Consider the following 15,219-nt stretch of genomic DNA (forward strand, 5'->3'; position numbering starts at 1 on the left):
TTGTCCCCATCTCTTAAGAGGGGACATCTCTCAGAGCTGTTGTCACCGAGTCAATACCTGGTATGTAGTAAGCATTCACTAAAAAGTTGCTAGAATCGTAATTTTGCTCAGACTCAGGCCCGAGTGCTTGTGCTACTGAACCGAGGAAGCAGATGGGGAGGCTCAGGCCAGCGAGTGGCCCCTGGTACTCACGAGGCGGTGCGGGGCGGCAGGCTCTTGTGCACGACGCCCCGGCCCCCCTCCACAAAGGCACTGGGCGGCTTGTGGTAGACGGAGGCCAGGGTGCCGATGTAGCAGATGAGCTCGTCCAGCAGCGTCGGCTCAATGAGGTCTGTCTCCTCCGAGATGAGCGGCTTCTCCGCCAGCACCACCTCCTTGGCAGCCACGGGGTCCGTGGAGAGCAGGCGCCAGTAGATGTAGCCGCGGTCTCGCAGGTCCGGGTTGTCTGAGTCCTGGGAGGTGATGAGAAGCCAGTGAAACTCGGAGCAACCAGGTGAGGGGAAGGGGGAGCCCCATCCGTAGTCCCACGACATGGAGGGGATCACAGGGTGACTGATGATGGCAACCTGAGCACTGGCGGGAGCACACCTGTAAACCGCCTGAATAGATGTGGCCCAGCCCCCCGGTTTCCCCCCAGCCCGCTCCTGCCTCCGTTCCCTGCGTCCTCCACCGTCTGCCCTCCCGGTTCTCAGGGACTTCCCTCTCCTCTCTCATGTATGGTCTGGCTCAGTCACCACCTGCCCCTGCCCCACCTCTATTTGATTGTGACTGAGCTCCTTGAGCAGGGATCCTGGAATGCTCTGGGACCAAATCCCAGTGGTGCCAGTTTTAGGGGCAGGACCACCCAGGTCTGGCTCCTTGGACTGAAGCTCCCTCCGTGGAACAAGGGCTGTGCTGGGCACATCAGGCAGGCTGCGCACCCACCTGAGTGGCCAAGCTGAGGACCTGCTGCACCAGCTCCTGAGTCTCTGTCGGCTTCTTCAGAAAGAGTTTCACGATGGCTGTCAGCAGCTGCAGCTGGACCTGCAGGAAGACAGAGAGGGGGCGAGGAAGGAGTGTAAGCTTCTTGTGGGGACAGTAGGAAACCAGGTGAGGACCTCAGAGAGGTAAAACGATGTTCAAAGGCTGAGAACAGCTTTCCGGGGTTTGGGGTTGGCCACACAAACAGGCCAAGTCCAGCAGGGGAGAGGTAGTGCTGAGAAGCCTGGACCTTCGCCCGACCGCTCAGGAAGGAGCTGCCCACAGTGCTATCTGGCAACCCCAGGCAGGTGGGGGCTGCTGCCCAGTGCTAGGGTCCCAGAAACCCATCAGGGCTCCAGGCCTCACAGCCTTCAGGAGCCCGCAGCTTACGGAGGCAACACATGTGCCTGGTATGCTTATTAAAGACCATCTGCCAACAAGTGCAACAGGTGCCAGGGATGCCCAGCAGACTGGGGCAGCAGGGCCCACAGTCAGCCTGTTGTGAGGAACTGTGCTTCCACCAGAGGACGGGAACCATTCCTGCCCCGCCCCACCAGCCCCACCTCTCACCTGCCACTGTCTTCACCTGAACGTACCTCCTGTGCCCCCTCCCCACTTCTGTAGCCTCCTGTCCCCCTCACTGGCACCACCCCACAGTACTGGAGATGCTTTCCAGCCACTGGGAAGCCCTATGGAGAGATCCCCTTGAGGTCAGGGATCGTGTCTGTCACTGCTGCATCCCTGGCTATTGTTCATTCTAGTGCCTGGTGTGTAACGGGCACTTAGGAAAAACCTGCTGACTAAAAACACACCTCTGAAAGAACAATTCTGTGCATAGACCTTCCTTAGCCCCATCGCATTTTGTCAGTCCTGGGACAAGAGGACAGCCTGAGGCTCCCCAGACTGTGCTAGGGACAGGCCTGCGGCAGAAGGGTGGCAACAGGGCTGGCTGCACCTCCTGGGCCTGTCCGGTAGGAGGGCACTTACAAAAACAAATGGCTTAGCTGCCCTGGTATGCAGGATTGAGGGGATGCAGTCTGTTTCTGGGACTAAGCATCCAGAGTCCCTGCAATTTGGTGACACATGGGCCAATGGCAGAGGAGCAGGCTAGCTGTGTCCAAGGCAGGAGGTGGCTCGGGGACTGGCTTCCAGACCTGGCTCGAGTCGCTGGCTGGGTAGCCTAGAGAAAGCCACTTACCCTCAGTCGTTGAGGGAGATGTGTGGCCTACCTCAGGGGGTCCTTGTGAGCTCTGAAGACCAATCTATGGCAGCTTACTTGGAGCCAGAGTTAGATCACACCTCATTTGAACTCTGATTCTATGCCTTCCCAGCTGGTGACCCTGGACGAGCCATTTAACTTCTGAGTCTGTTTCCTCATCTATAAAATGGAGGCACCACCTCACAGAGTTGATGGGAAGAGTCAATGAGACAACAAACGGAAAGAACTGTGTCCTCTGCTCAATGCACAACAGCTGTCATCATCGTCAACGTCACCACAACTGCCACATAGGGACTCTTTACCAAGTTCTCCCCAATCCCGGGCAGCTGGCTGCCAGCGCTCATTCATCACTGTCGGGTCTGCAGTGCTGCCTGGGAACAGGGCCGCCTCAGCTCCCTACCTCGTCTCCCCACACACACACTGAGGCTCCCGTTAGCCTGCAGGTCCGGGCAGTCCCCCTGCCAAGATGCCGCTGCCCCTGCCCTCAGACAGGCCAGACGCAGCGCTCCCTGTCCACGGCTGGAGAGGCTTAGGAGCCAGGACGAGGGGGCTCAAAGAGACAATCTAAAGTAAGTTCCTAGGACTTCCCTGGTGACGCAGTGGTTAAGAATCTGCCTGCCAATGCAGGGGACACAGGTTTGAGCCCTGGTCCGGGAAGATCCCACATGCCGCAGAGCAACTAAGCCCGTGCGCCACAACTACTGAGCCCGCGGTCTGCAACAAGAGAAGCCACCGTAATAAGAAGCCCCTGCTCGCCGCAACTTAGAGAAAGCCCGCGCAGCAATGAAGACCCAATGCAGCCAAAAATAAATAAGTTCCCAAACTGCAAAGCATTAAGTATTCTTATAAAAGCTCTGAACTGTGCTGTGAACCCAGGAGGCAAAGGAAACAGGCCATCTAATTAAAACACCACCACCACCCAACTACTGTTTGCTGAGCACTGGAGCGGGCAGTTTACACACAACATCCAATAAGCTTTGCAGGAACCCTGTGCCAGAGATGAGGAAATGGGCTTGGCGGGTTGAACGCTCCAGACCCTACAATGGGGGAGGAGCCACAGGCAGAAACACCTCCACAGGGCATCCTCTGCAGTCATCCCAGCAGGACCTGACTACAGGAGCAGAAACCAGCCCAGACTGGGCTTTGCTTCTCTGACAAGGGAGGGAGGCTGGTGCGGTGGAAGTGGAGGCAGCCCTGGGGCAGGCTGCCAGCTGGACGTGGCAGGTGGCAGTGGGAGTCGGTGAGAATTACTATTATTATTTTGTGACAGACACCTGTTGTTTTTCCCACCCAGCATCCATTCGATCTTCTGGCTTTGAAACGCTGGCTTTCCCTCAGAGAACTGTCCTTCTCTCTGGCCCTCTCAATCCACGGAGACAGGGACTGGCTCAGGGTAATGCAAACAGGCCTGAACTGTTGCTGGAACCACTGAGGGGAAGGCAGTTACGGGGTTGCTAAGTGAGAAGGACGTAGCCTGGAAGCACTGACACCTCGCAAGCTTCACTGGTGGGGAACCTGCCCAAGGGCAATGCCACCCAAGGAAGGCAGAGACAGCCCCACTGCCACCACCCACGCACCTTCACCCAGGGGTGCAGAAGAGAGAACGCTCCTTGGACTCAGCTACAGGAACCTAAAGGTCCCGTTTTCTGCCTGGACAAGTGTGCTTTTAAACCAATTCCGACCAACACTGACACCACCATTAATGAGTGCTTCTAATTTAGGGGCTGCGCACGTGTTAGGGACATTACACAAAGCATCCCATTTAACTTTCACAGCACAGGATGAGGGAAAGTCTTATGACTCTCATTTTGTAAATGAGGAAACTGAGGCTCAGACAGGTAAAGGGTTAGCATAAAGGCAGCAAGCCAGGAAGGGGCAGAAGAGGGGTTTGGACTCTGGTATCTCCGATTCAAGGTCCAAAGTCTGATCCACTGGGTTCCACTGCGCCAGCTGGGCAGCTAAGATTTCTGTGCTCACAGACATTTTAAAGGCCCCACGTGCATGAGCACAGTTCACGTAAGAGGGAATACAAATGTACAGATGTTCAACCCCACTCAAAACAGAAATGCAAACAAAACTATACCAAGGTACCATTTGTTATCAATCAGATAGGCAAAAATAAAGTCTGAGCATGCACTAGGCTGGCAAAGGAGGTAAGGAGAGGACTCTCCCACCTCTGAGACAGGAGTGTAAACCAGAACAATCTCCACACCAAGGGAAATCTGCTACAGCAACCTGAACCTGCAATGCACAGGCCCTTCTACCTAGCATCGTGCTTCTAAGAATTCACCCTCCAGCTGCACATGCAGGTGTGCTTTCCACAGGTTATTCACAGCAGTACTGTTTAAAAGAGCAGAAGGTTGGACACCTAAATATCCGTCAGGGGAGGCTGGTTAAACAAACATGGTCCTTCTGCATGAAGGACTCCTCTGAAATTGTAAATTAATAATGGCACAAATTAATAATTAATAATGGCATGGCCTTCCAATGTATTTTTAAGGGAAAAATGAAAGGTACTGATCAGTTTCAATTTGTATAGTTTACTATCAGTATTTAAAAATAAGTGAGGGGACTTTCCTGGTGGCGCAGTGGTTAAGAATCCGCCTGCCAATGCAGGGGACACGGGTTTGAGCCCTGGTCTGGGAAGATCCCACATGCCACGGAGCAACTAAGCCCGTGTGCCACAACTACTGAGCCTGTGCTCTAGAGCCCGCAAGCCACAACTACTGAGCCTGTGTAGCACAACTACTGAAGCCCGTGTGCCTAGAGCCTGTGCTCTGCAACGAGAAGCCACTACAATGAGAAGCCTGCACGCTGCAACGAATAGTAGCCCCTGCTCGCCACAACTAGAGAAAGCCCGTGCACAGCAGTGAAGACCCAACACAGCCAAAAATAAATAAATAAATATTTTAAAAAAGTGAGAAAGAAATATATATATATATATATATATAGTTGATCCTCATTATTCACAGAGGACACATCTGCAAATTTGTCTGCTTGCTAAAATTTACTGGTGACCCTGAAATCAGTGCTTGTGGCGTTTTCACGGTCATTCACAGACATGCACAGCAGTGAAAAATTCGAGTTGCCTGAAGTACACATTCCCAGCTGAGGTCGAGTGAGGCGGTGCCCTGCCGTCTGTCTCAACTCTCATACTGTAAACAAGTGACTTCTTCACAGTCTACTTAGTGCCATGTCTTTCACATTTTGGTGCTTTTTGTTGGTGATTTTGCTGTTTAAAATGCCCCCATCCCACCCCCAGTGTAGTGCTAAAGCGCTATCTGGTGTTCCTAAGCGCAAGAAGGCTGTGATGTGCCTTTTAGAGAAAATACATGTGTTAGATGAGCTTTGTTCAGGCATGAGTTACAGTGCTGCTGGCTATGAGTTCAATGCTAATGAATCAACAGTAATATATTAATAAATAAGGTGTCTCTAAACAGAGACACACATAAAACAAGGTTTACCTTGACCAGCTGATAAAAATGCTGTGACTGGGGTTTGTAGGAACCCAACTCTATATTTCTCCTGGAAGCAATGGTTTAGCACTTACTAAATCAGTGTTTGACTTTATGTAATATAAGTACCACAAACGATGAAAATTGACTATTCATGTCTCTGTAGAGGAACTGGCTGGTGTGTTCCTAAACTCTCTCTCTGGAAGTACCCGCCAGAAACCAATAAATAACATGGTGTTCTCCAGGAGAACTTGTGACCAGGAAAGTGGTAGGAAACAGAATTTTCACTATATAACCTTTTGTGTCTTTTCAATTTTGAACCAAGTCAATGTACTATACCTATCCAAACATAAATACAAAATTAAAACAAAACCAGAAACTTTTGCAGTCTTCAATAGCCACCACCACAGAGTGTCCTCACATGTCCCCCTTAGGTACCGCAGTGTGGGAGGCAAGGAGCCACACCTGTCACCCATACAGCACTCCTGTGTCTGTCTGCACCGTCAGTGCAGTTTTAGGAGGGGCAGGGCCCTGAGGCCTCCTGGCTGAGAGGAGGGTTTCACGGCAGGAGGGACCGCAGGTGCTGAGCTGCTGGCCATGCCCAAGTCGGCCACCCAACATCTCACCTGGGTGCTCTCGTCATGGAAGCCCTCTAGGAAGCTCTCGAGCAGCTCATCCGCGTTGTCTATCCGCTCGGCGTACTCGCCCACTATCCAGATCATGGCGGCCCGGGCCTCAGGCTCGTCCAGGGAATCCAGGTTCTCGCACAGCGTGGCGATCACGCTCTCATACCTGGAGACCAGGGCACGGCCGGCACGTGAGCACTGAGGGAGCCCGGGCCACCCAGGGGAGGCCCGGGAGGGGCCAACAGAGACGGGCAGCTGTCCCACAAGAGCCCGAGAGGCTGGCAAGTAACAGGATTTGAGTTTTATCCTTTACATTTCAGTTCTTATTTGGGCCTGGGGAGCAGAGCAGGGTCGGCTCAGGAGAAATAAGCAAAAAATAAAGGGTTTCTTTTGAGAATGCTGTTTACGGCAGAAAAATAAGGAAGAGGGAGAGGCTCCTCCTTGCTTTTCCTCCCCACCAGCCCGTCCCTGGCAGAGCCACAACACCCTCATGGGGCGGGGGGGCAGCCACATACTTGTTGGGGTACTTGCGGAAGATGTCCTTGATGACCACGATGGCTTCCTGGACCACGTAGTTGACCTTGGTCTGGATGAGATCGAGCAGTGTGCTCACGCAGCGCTCGGCAGATTGCTGTGTGGGAAGAGGAGAGTGTGGGCAAGGCCTTGCACCCACTTCCAGCAGAACCTCTGACCAACATGCCTTGGTCAAGGGCTCAGTCACACCTTGCCCTCCTTCCTTTTCACAGCAGGAAAACAGGAGAACCCTCTCTGCAGGTAACAGGTGGGAGAATGAGTACAAAATGATGGTCCTGGGATGGCAGGGACACAGGGAGATAGAATTAGACTGAGGAGAAGGCCAGTAGAGCTTCTGAGAGCAGGGAGGGTCTTTGGAGCTCTTCTAGGCCAAGCCCTGAGAGCAGGGTTTCACTTCTACTTGTTCCACAAAATGGGCTCCCGTGACCAGAAGCATTTAGGAGGTCTCTGCTTGGACCAGCCCTCCCCACACCCCTCTACTCCAACACGCTGCACTAGGCTCTATGGGAGAGATTTCTCAGACTGCCATCACGGGTGCCAAATGGAAAACGTCTCAAGGGGCTGGGCTAAAGTGACCAGCTGTCCCAGATCCCCTAGCCTCCAGGAGACCCATTTAAGGAGAGTCAGATCAGTGATCAAGGAACCTCTCCAGAGGCAAAGAATGGGAGGGATGAAGTGCCAGGACACAGGGGTCTGAATGACCCTTGGGAATTTGAAGATAAGGGCACATGGACAGCTGAATCATGATATCTGCCAAAACGTCCAACAGGCAGAGCCCCTGCCCCAAAGCTCCACAAAGTGAGAGCTAAGTCTACCAGGGCCACCGCCAGCTTGGGCTGCCACACTGTCTTAGCTAATGCTGCAGGAGACCCCTGACGATGATGGGCTAATTTCACCTGCAGCAACTCAGAGGCCCACGGGAGATTACAGATGAGAAGGAGCCCAACCAAATCTGTACCGTGGGTACCTTGGGGGCTCCAGTTGTGACCCTCAGGCCTTCCTGGACCATGAGCAGCTGGCAGATTCTGCTGGAATCAGACTGGTTTCCTGGTTTCAGCTTCCTTTCCTTTCCTCCTTCCCCCCGCCAAGGACAGAGTCTCAGAGCCTCACCTCCACCTTGATGGCGCAACGGCCAATGGCTCGCACAGCCTTCCGTACAAAGTCCACATCCACCTCTGTAGCGTACTCTTTCAACTCCGCCAACACCTGTGGCCCAAAGATGCAGTTGGGGGGATCTGGCAGGGCAACCTCCTGGAACACCCCTGGGCTGTGGGTATGCACACACCCCTAGAAGGGTGGGATTCTGCCTCCTGTTCGAAGTGGAAGTTCCAAGGGAGGGAGAGAGCTGTCACAGGTGCCCCAAGAGGAAAACAGGAAGGACTAGTTGGCAGGGATGGACAATCCTTAGTTTGGTTGATCTAGCTAACATATCCACCTAACTACCACTTCAATGGATGTGAAGTAATAACAGAGAGAACAAACTCTTTAATCACAAAAATATCAGTTAACATTCATTTGTGGAGAGCTTGCTCACAGAGCCCGGTGCGCTGGGCACCACCCTCTGCTGACCTGGGCGATGTTGGCCTGGGAGGCCAGGCGGATCATGATGTCCAGCTTCTCCAGCTTCACGTAGATGGGGTCATTGTACTTCACAAAGAACACCTTCATCTCGTGCTTCAGGATCTCAGGCCTGGTGGTGGGCAAGTTGCCCGAAGAGCAAAGAGCAAGTCACAGGCCCTGTGAGAAAACCCTTCCATGTTTGCTGGGACATTTCTGGGGTCGGACATGGAAACTGACATCCATGAAAGTAGTCGCCCCCATGGCTGCACGCTCCTGGGCACAGGACCTGCCAACCAAGGTTCTGACCGGCCCCTGTGTGTCCAAGCACATTCCAGGAAGGGAAGAGGGAATATGAGCAAGAAACAGTTCACATTCAAGAGGCCACAGGCATCAGGCAACAGGCTTGGGAGTCAGGCCTCAGTTCCAATCCTAGCTGGTGACCTCAGGCCCGTTTCCTCACTCACGAAATAGGAAGCGTTCTGTGTCAGAAGCATTACCTTTGCAGGCCCGAGTTGCCAGTCTTAGAAAGGACTGGCATCTGGGAATTCAGCTTTTGGGAGTGCTCTCACCATTCCCTAAATGATAAAGGTGGTTAACTGTGCCTTGAGTGTTTGTATAAACAACATGGTTTTTGCTGAACACCTGCTTTCCTTCTAGGAGCCTGGAATTTTGGTAGGTGTCAGGCAGAGGGTGCCTTTATGACTCGTCCCCCGCAAAAAAAACCCAGGGTGCTAAGTCTCAAACAGGCATCCCTGGGCAGAAACATTACACACATGCTGCTGCACTGTCGCTGAGGGAGGAACATGCTCTGTGTGACCCCCCATGGGAAGCCTGCACGAGGATTCCTCCAGACTCCACCTGTCTTTCTCCCTCATGATCCAGCTGTGCAGCCCTACGAGGTCGATGATAAACCTCAGCTATGAAAACAATGATATGCTGTCTCCTGTGAGTCCTTCTAGTGAATCTCTAAGTGTGTGTGTGTGTGTGGGGGTGGTCCTGGGGATCCCGGCACAGAGACCTACATAACAGGGCTGTTGTGAGAGGTAGATGCAAAGCATCTAGCATGATCCGTATCTGCCTCAGAGAAGGCACTTGCTAGGCAGGAACTGTCACCAGTGTCATGCTCCTCCCTCACCGGCACCACCCACCTCATTTTTCTTAGCTGAGGAAAACTGAGGGGGGAGGGGCCTGCCCTAGGTCACACATCTAGTGCTAATAAGGGTGGGAGCAAGATGAGAGTCACCTCCCCTACCTGACTCCTACTCCCGCACCCTTCCCAGAAAAGAGAGCAGGAACAAAAAGGAATGAGGACAGATGGTGAAGAGGCGAGAAGACCCAGCAAAGAGAAAGGAGGGACCCTGCCCAGGATGGTCCTCAGTGCTGCTGAGCAGGCTGCGGGGAGGTCCTGGCAAAGCGAGGCAGGATCCTGAGCTGGGCGGCAGAAGTTGTGATTTCTGCCATCAGGACTCCGCACAAGCTACCCAACAGCATGTTGGGTCTGGGCCTGGTAGTGCCTCAGCAACAGGGTCAACTTCTTAGGAGGTTTGCCTTGTTAAATATAGCACAGGGAGCCCCTCCTGCTGATTGGGATCCACAGGTCACGACACCTCACTAAACCCCACACTGCAACTGTGAATCCCTAGTCTCATCCCTTTGTTCAGGCACTCAGAAAGCTTGCCCCAATTTACCTCCCAAACCTTCGCAAATGTCTGAATTCCACTGATTTTTCTGGGCCCCCATGTGTGTACTAAGAACCAGACTGAAGCTATAAAGACAGGGAGCATGTGTGGTCTTCCACACATGCTCCCTGTCCACAAGAGGCCCTTGTTCTGCTTTTGAGTTAGTTGCTGATCCAGCCATTTGACCAAAGAGGCTGGAAGTAGAACTGCAGAGTCTGGCCCCACTCCATGGAGCTGCCCTGCACCCTTACTGGATTGGTCCTTGTTTCTTAGCCCAACCCACCCCGGTGTCAGGTACCTTCCCTTAAGCAGTGGCTCACTACTGTGGTCATTCCTACTGGGTGGACTGAAACTGGCTGCTCAGCATTCTGAGTGGCCCTGAGGCTAATGCAAAATCCATGGTGCCTCATCTTGGAGTCCTCCAGCCTCTAGAGCTATGGACTCTTACCGAGGAAAAATGAGTGTGCGCATACGTACACGATCTTACAGCCTGTTTCAGGAAGGCTGTGTGGACTGTGGACCATCCACTCTCCAAGGTTAAGAAGTGCACGCTAGCTTTTATCCAGCATGCTACCTGGTTAGGCTAAGCCGAGGTTTCCCAACCTCAGCACTACAGACTTTTTGGTATGGATAGTTCTATGGGGGGGCAGAGCTGTCCTGTGTACTGTAGGATGTTGAGCAGCATCCCTGGCTTCCACCCACTAGATGACAGTAGCAGCCCCCACTGTGACAACCAAAAATGTCTCTGGACATTGTCAAATGTCCCCTGTGGGACAAAGATGCTGATGGCTCAGAACCCCTGGGTTAAGCTGTTGAGACATCCTGCACGGTGACAGGTCACTTTCCCTTCAGAGCCCCTGTTCCCAGCAGGAGATCCCCCCCCCCAGGGCACACACTACCCATATGTGGTGGTCCCAGTACCTTTTCTGCACGATGAGGTTGATGTTTCGCAGGGCCACGTACTGCAGCTCCGGTTCGGCCGACAGCAGTGTGACCAGGGGCGGGGCCAGCTTCTTGAGCAGCGTGCCATAGTAGTCCAGGTCCTTGGACAACATCTCCATGAACTTCATCAGCACCTTCACAGCAGACAACACTACAGCGGAGTTGGCGTGGGAGAGCCTGGGGGTGACCCGCTCACAGATGCTGCGGTTCATTCCGAGGGGGACAAATAGGAGAGACAAGCAAGGGGAAACACCCTGTTTTTAGTTATCAAGATAGCTTGTCTTCTGTAGGAGGAAGACCTAGCTCCTGGTTCTGTTTCCTGCTAACTGACCCCAAGCAGCTTAAAACCACTCTGAACCTCAAGTTTCCTCATCTAAAAAAATGGAGATGATGATGCCAACTTCACACGGTTGCTGGTGGCTTAAATGAGGCAATGCATGTACAGCACTGAGCACAGTGCCTGGCAGTCAGTAAACACTGGATGAATGTCAACTCACGCCCTTCTGTTGTGAGGGCATTCAAAAGGGGCAGGAGGGCTTCCCTGGTGGCGCAGCGGTTGAGAGTCCGCCTGCCGATGCAGGGGACATGGGTTCGTGCCCCGGTCTGGGAGTATCCCGCGTGCCGCGGAGCGGCAGGGCCCATGAGCCACGGCCGCTGAGCCTGCGCGTCCGGAGCCTGTGCTCCGCAACGGGAGTAGGCCACAACAGTGAGAGACCCGCGTACCGCAAGAAACAAAAACAAAAAAAAAGGGGCAGGATACCATGTTGGTTAGGACCAAGAGTCAGGGGAGACCCAGCTGGGTGACCTAGGTGATTTCTTCCACCTCCCTAAGTCAGAGTTTCCCTACCTGTAAAACGGGGACAGTGATGGGGCTGCCTTCACAGAGTTTCTTTAAAGATTATCTAACGCGTAGGAAGCACCCAGCAGAGTCCCAGGCACCCAGTAAGAATTCAACGAGTGGTGGCTCTCATGCTGTCCACCTCTTTCCTCAGCCCGCAGTGACCAAGATCTCTCTGTCAGCTCCCAGGTCAGGCCCTGGCTTCTGTTCTGTGCCCTCAGTGAGCAGTGCGCTGACTGCCTGAAGCAACACCACTGTCAGCCTGCTGGCTCTGTGTCTGAGGATGGTCTGTGGGGCAAGGCCTGGAAAGAAGCCCCCCGGAGGCCTGGGGCCAGCTCATGGTTGGAGCCTCCCACCCCAGGGCCTGGCGAGGCTGGCAAGCAAGGGCAGCCTCCTACCTCTGGGCCTCCCGGTCGTCCTTGGGTGTGTAGTTGGCCAGGCAGTCCAGGATGAAGATCTGGCCCCACTCAGTGCACTCGTTCAGGGCTGTCAGCAGCTTGTTAATGGACTGTGGGTTCAGATCGAGCAGGTTGCTGCTGGGGTGAGATTCGGCGATCTCCGAGAGGGCAGCCACTGCGTTTGCCACCACCTGGTTGAGAGGGTAGAAGGGACAGAGTCTGGGATGCTGCTCTCAGGCCAGGGAGGTAGTGAGGCTAATGATGTTGGCCAGTCAGAGCTCAAACATCCTGAAAGGAATATGACCTGAAGGGCAGGGTCTGGAGCACCAAGACCCACTCCAAGCACGCACCCTACTGACTCCTCTGTAAGCTGAAACTAAAGTCAGTGCACCTGACAATAAAGAAAAACACAAAACAAGAAAGATCTAGCTCCAAGTTCCTGCAACAGATAGTGCTCCCTGCTACCTAACACGGAGTCCCGCTCTACCAGCTACAGCAGCTCACTGTGGGAGCTGACAACTGTGCTTCTCAGAGCTAGAAGGTTCCTCCTGCAGAGCCCCTCAGGGGCTGGAGCACAGAGGGGTTGCCAGGTGAAGCTCTGGGGCTGCAACCCATTTCCACCAGAGCAGCTGTTTTTATGTGTTTTCTGCGTGGTTTTCAACTTTCCCGTAATCAAGCAATGCTCCCACGGTCATCGTCGTACTGGCCACTCGGCACCCGCATGGGATCAGTGTTTCAGAGGGACACAGAATGACATGTCTGGGCCGGGTGGGTTGTATACTTCATTTTAAACATGGCCCTACCGAACTGTTCTCCAAACTGCTGCCATCACCAGCCGTGAGGAGACCAGCTCCCCTCCCAGCTGCTTTCTGGTCCCCTGTCCTCCAGACTACACTACTTCAAGGGTGATTCTCTACAACCCTGCAAAGAAGTGAGGAAAGGGAGAAGTACCTCACATTCAGAGCTCTCTGACAGTCTTGGTGAGAGGACGGTGACAATGACAGTGACTGGAAGGGGAAGGAGGGTACTAGTCTTGGGTGCACACCCACTGTGTGCCAGGCTATGCCAGGCACATTACCTTAACGGCTTAAGCCTCCCAACACCCCCGGCAGTCATGCAGAATTAGATCCATCTTACTAATGAAGAAAAGAGGACTCTGGAAGGTTAGGTAGGATGCCTGAGGTCACACAGCTCCTTAAAGAGGGCTGTGCAGAGAAGGGAATCCAGGTCTAGCTCACTCCAAAGATGGCGCCCAAACCACTGCGGGTAGGAAAACAGCTAGCCCACCCCGCAGGGCTCTGACTTCCAAGAACTGGGGCTGCCTGGTGGAGGGTCAAGCAGAGGTCTTCCCAAGCAACCCTGGAGGTGGTGGAGGTGGCAGGGTGGGTGGCAGAGACTTACCATGGGGTTAGAGTCAGAGATGAGGTCTTTAAGGGTATCCAGGAAGCCCTGGTCCTCTACCAGCTGGGCATTGATGTCGTGGAGCTTGGCCACGCACACGGCCGCCGTCTTGCGCACATATGGGTCCTCGTCCTTCAGGCACTTCCGGAGTGGCTCGCATAGGTACTCTGTGATCTTGTCAACGCGGATGCAGCCCATGGTCCGCACAGCCAGGGCCCGGATCAGGGGGTTGGGGTCCTCACAGTCCTGAGGGAAACCAGCCATTGGCCGAGGGCAGGGGCGAGCTGAGCAACATTAGACAGCTGCTGTGGGATCTCCCACCGACTGTGGCCAACAGCACCAAAAGTAAGTGCCGTGTGTTTAGCACGTAGCATCTGTCAGATACCAGGCTTTGTACTGTTCCCTCTGATCCTCACAGCAGACACACAATACTGTTCCCATTTCACAGGTGAGGGAGCTAAGGCCCTCAGGAAGGTCAGGAGCTCACCCGGTCACAGAGCAGAGCCACAATTCAAGCCGCGTCCACCCAGCACCACAACCCTCAATCTTCCCACTGGGCCACAGAACCCTCATTCGCCCACACCTAAGCATCGACAGGGCTGGGGAGCTAAGGTTTTAAAGGTGCACAGAGCTGACGACGCAAGTCCCTGTTTCTCCTCAATCTGGAGGACAGAACATGCAGAAAGGAGCGAAGTCTAGAAGGGCAATACGGAAGCCCTCAGACACATGCTGCATCCTCAGCTGGCAAATGACACAGGGCCATGGCTCACCCCAGGGCACACGGGGATCGAAAGGCCTGGGGCGACCTCACATGGAATGAGTTAGCAGGGTCTGTAGCATCAGATTTTCTGGAGACAACGGGAGCCCTCTGCTGGAGGAAGAGGCCCCCAGGCTGGAAGTCAGACGGCCTGGAAAGGATCCTCCGTGTTTCTACCCAGGGCTGTAGCGCCCCACCCCGGGAGACTGAGGGGAGATGGAGCAGTGAGCACCCAGCCCCACACCAAGCTTCTACTTACCTTCACAAAGGTGTTGACGGCCATGATGGCCATGTCGGGCTGACTCTTGGCATAGTTCATCAAGTACAGGTATACCAGCTTTTTCAGCTCCAGGTTGTCCGTCTGCATACAGTTCACCACGTCGGGGAAGAGGGCACTGGCAGGTCAAAGTAGCGTCAATGTGGGAAAGGTGAAAAAAAGAAGAGGAAGACTTTTCAGGCAGCTAATGGGGGCTGGGGAGGAGGGTGAGTGGGAAGGAGGGAAGGAAAACATAACAGGACTTCTTAGTAAAAGGCAGGGCAACAGCTCCATTAACGTGAACATCGTTGGTAGAAATGGAATTCCAAAGGGTGATTTTAAAACCAAAGAAGTCCTCTGTTCTTTACACAGGGTTCAAACATGAGCTCTAGAGCCCATCTGACCTGGCTCAAACCCAGCTCTGCCTCTTGCTGGCTGAATCAAGTTGGGAAAATTCTTTTATCCCCAGTTTCAGTTTCCTCATTTGCAAGAAAGATATAACAAAACCCCATCTCACAGGGCCCTTGTGATAATTGAAAGAGACAACATACTTAAGGTATCTAGTCCTTGACATCTAGGAGGTGCTACAGAAAT

The 15,219-nt window shown here is 53.6% G+C and overlaps 1 protein-coding gene across 2 annotated transcripts in view; it reads right to left on the bottom strand.

Moving 5' to 3' along the window:
- AP1B1 (adaptor related protein complex 1 subunit beta 1) overlaps nt 1-15,219 on the bottom strand; it is a 53,427-nt gene that overhangs the window by 12,248 nt on the left and 25,960 nt on the right. For both annotated transcript variants that reach the window (XM_060028305.1, XM_060028306.1), the window contains exons 4-13: nt 14,629-14,764; nt 13,613-13,858; nt 12,212-12,402; nt 10,955-11,176; nt 8,364-8,484; nt 7,905-8,000; nt 6,776-6,891; nt 6,261-6,426; nt 925-1,023; nt 193-452 (exon numbers count right to left, since the gene is read on the bottom strand). In XM_060028305.1, coding sequence (XP_059884288.1) covers nt 193-452; nt 925-1,023; nt 6,261-6,426; nt 6,776-6,891; nt 7,905-8,000; nt 8,364-8,484; nt 10,955-11,176; nt 12,212-12,402; nt 13,613-13,858; nt 14,629-14,764 — 1,653 coding nt within the window. The remainder of the gene's footprint in view (nt 1-192; nt 453-924; nt 1,024-6,260; nt 6,427-6,775; nt 6,892-7,904; nt 8,001-8,363; nt 8,485-10,954; nt 11,177-12,211; nt 12,403-13,612; nt 13,859-14,628; nt 14,765-15,219) is intronic.

This window comes from Delphinus delphis, chromosome 13 (genome assembly GCF_949987515.2).
Source record: "Delphinus delphis chromosome 13, mDelDel1.2, whole genome shotgun sequence".
Taxonomy (NCBI): Eukaryota; Metazoa; Chordata; class Mammalia; order Artiodactyla; family Delphinidae; genus Delphinus; species Delphinus delphis.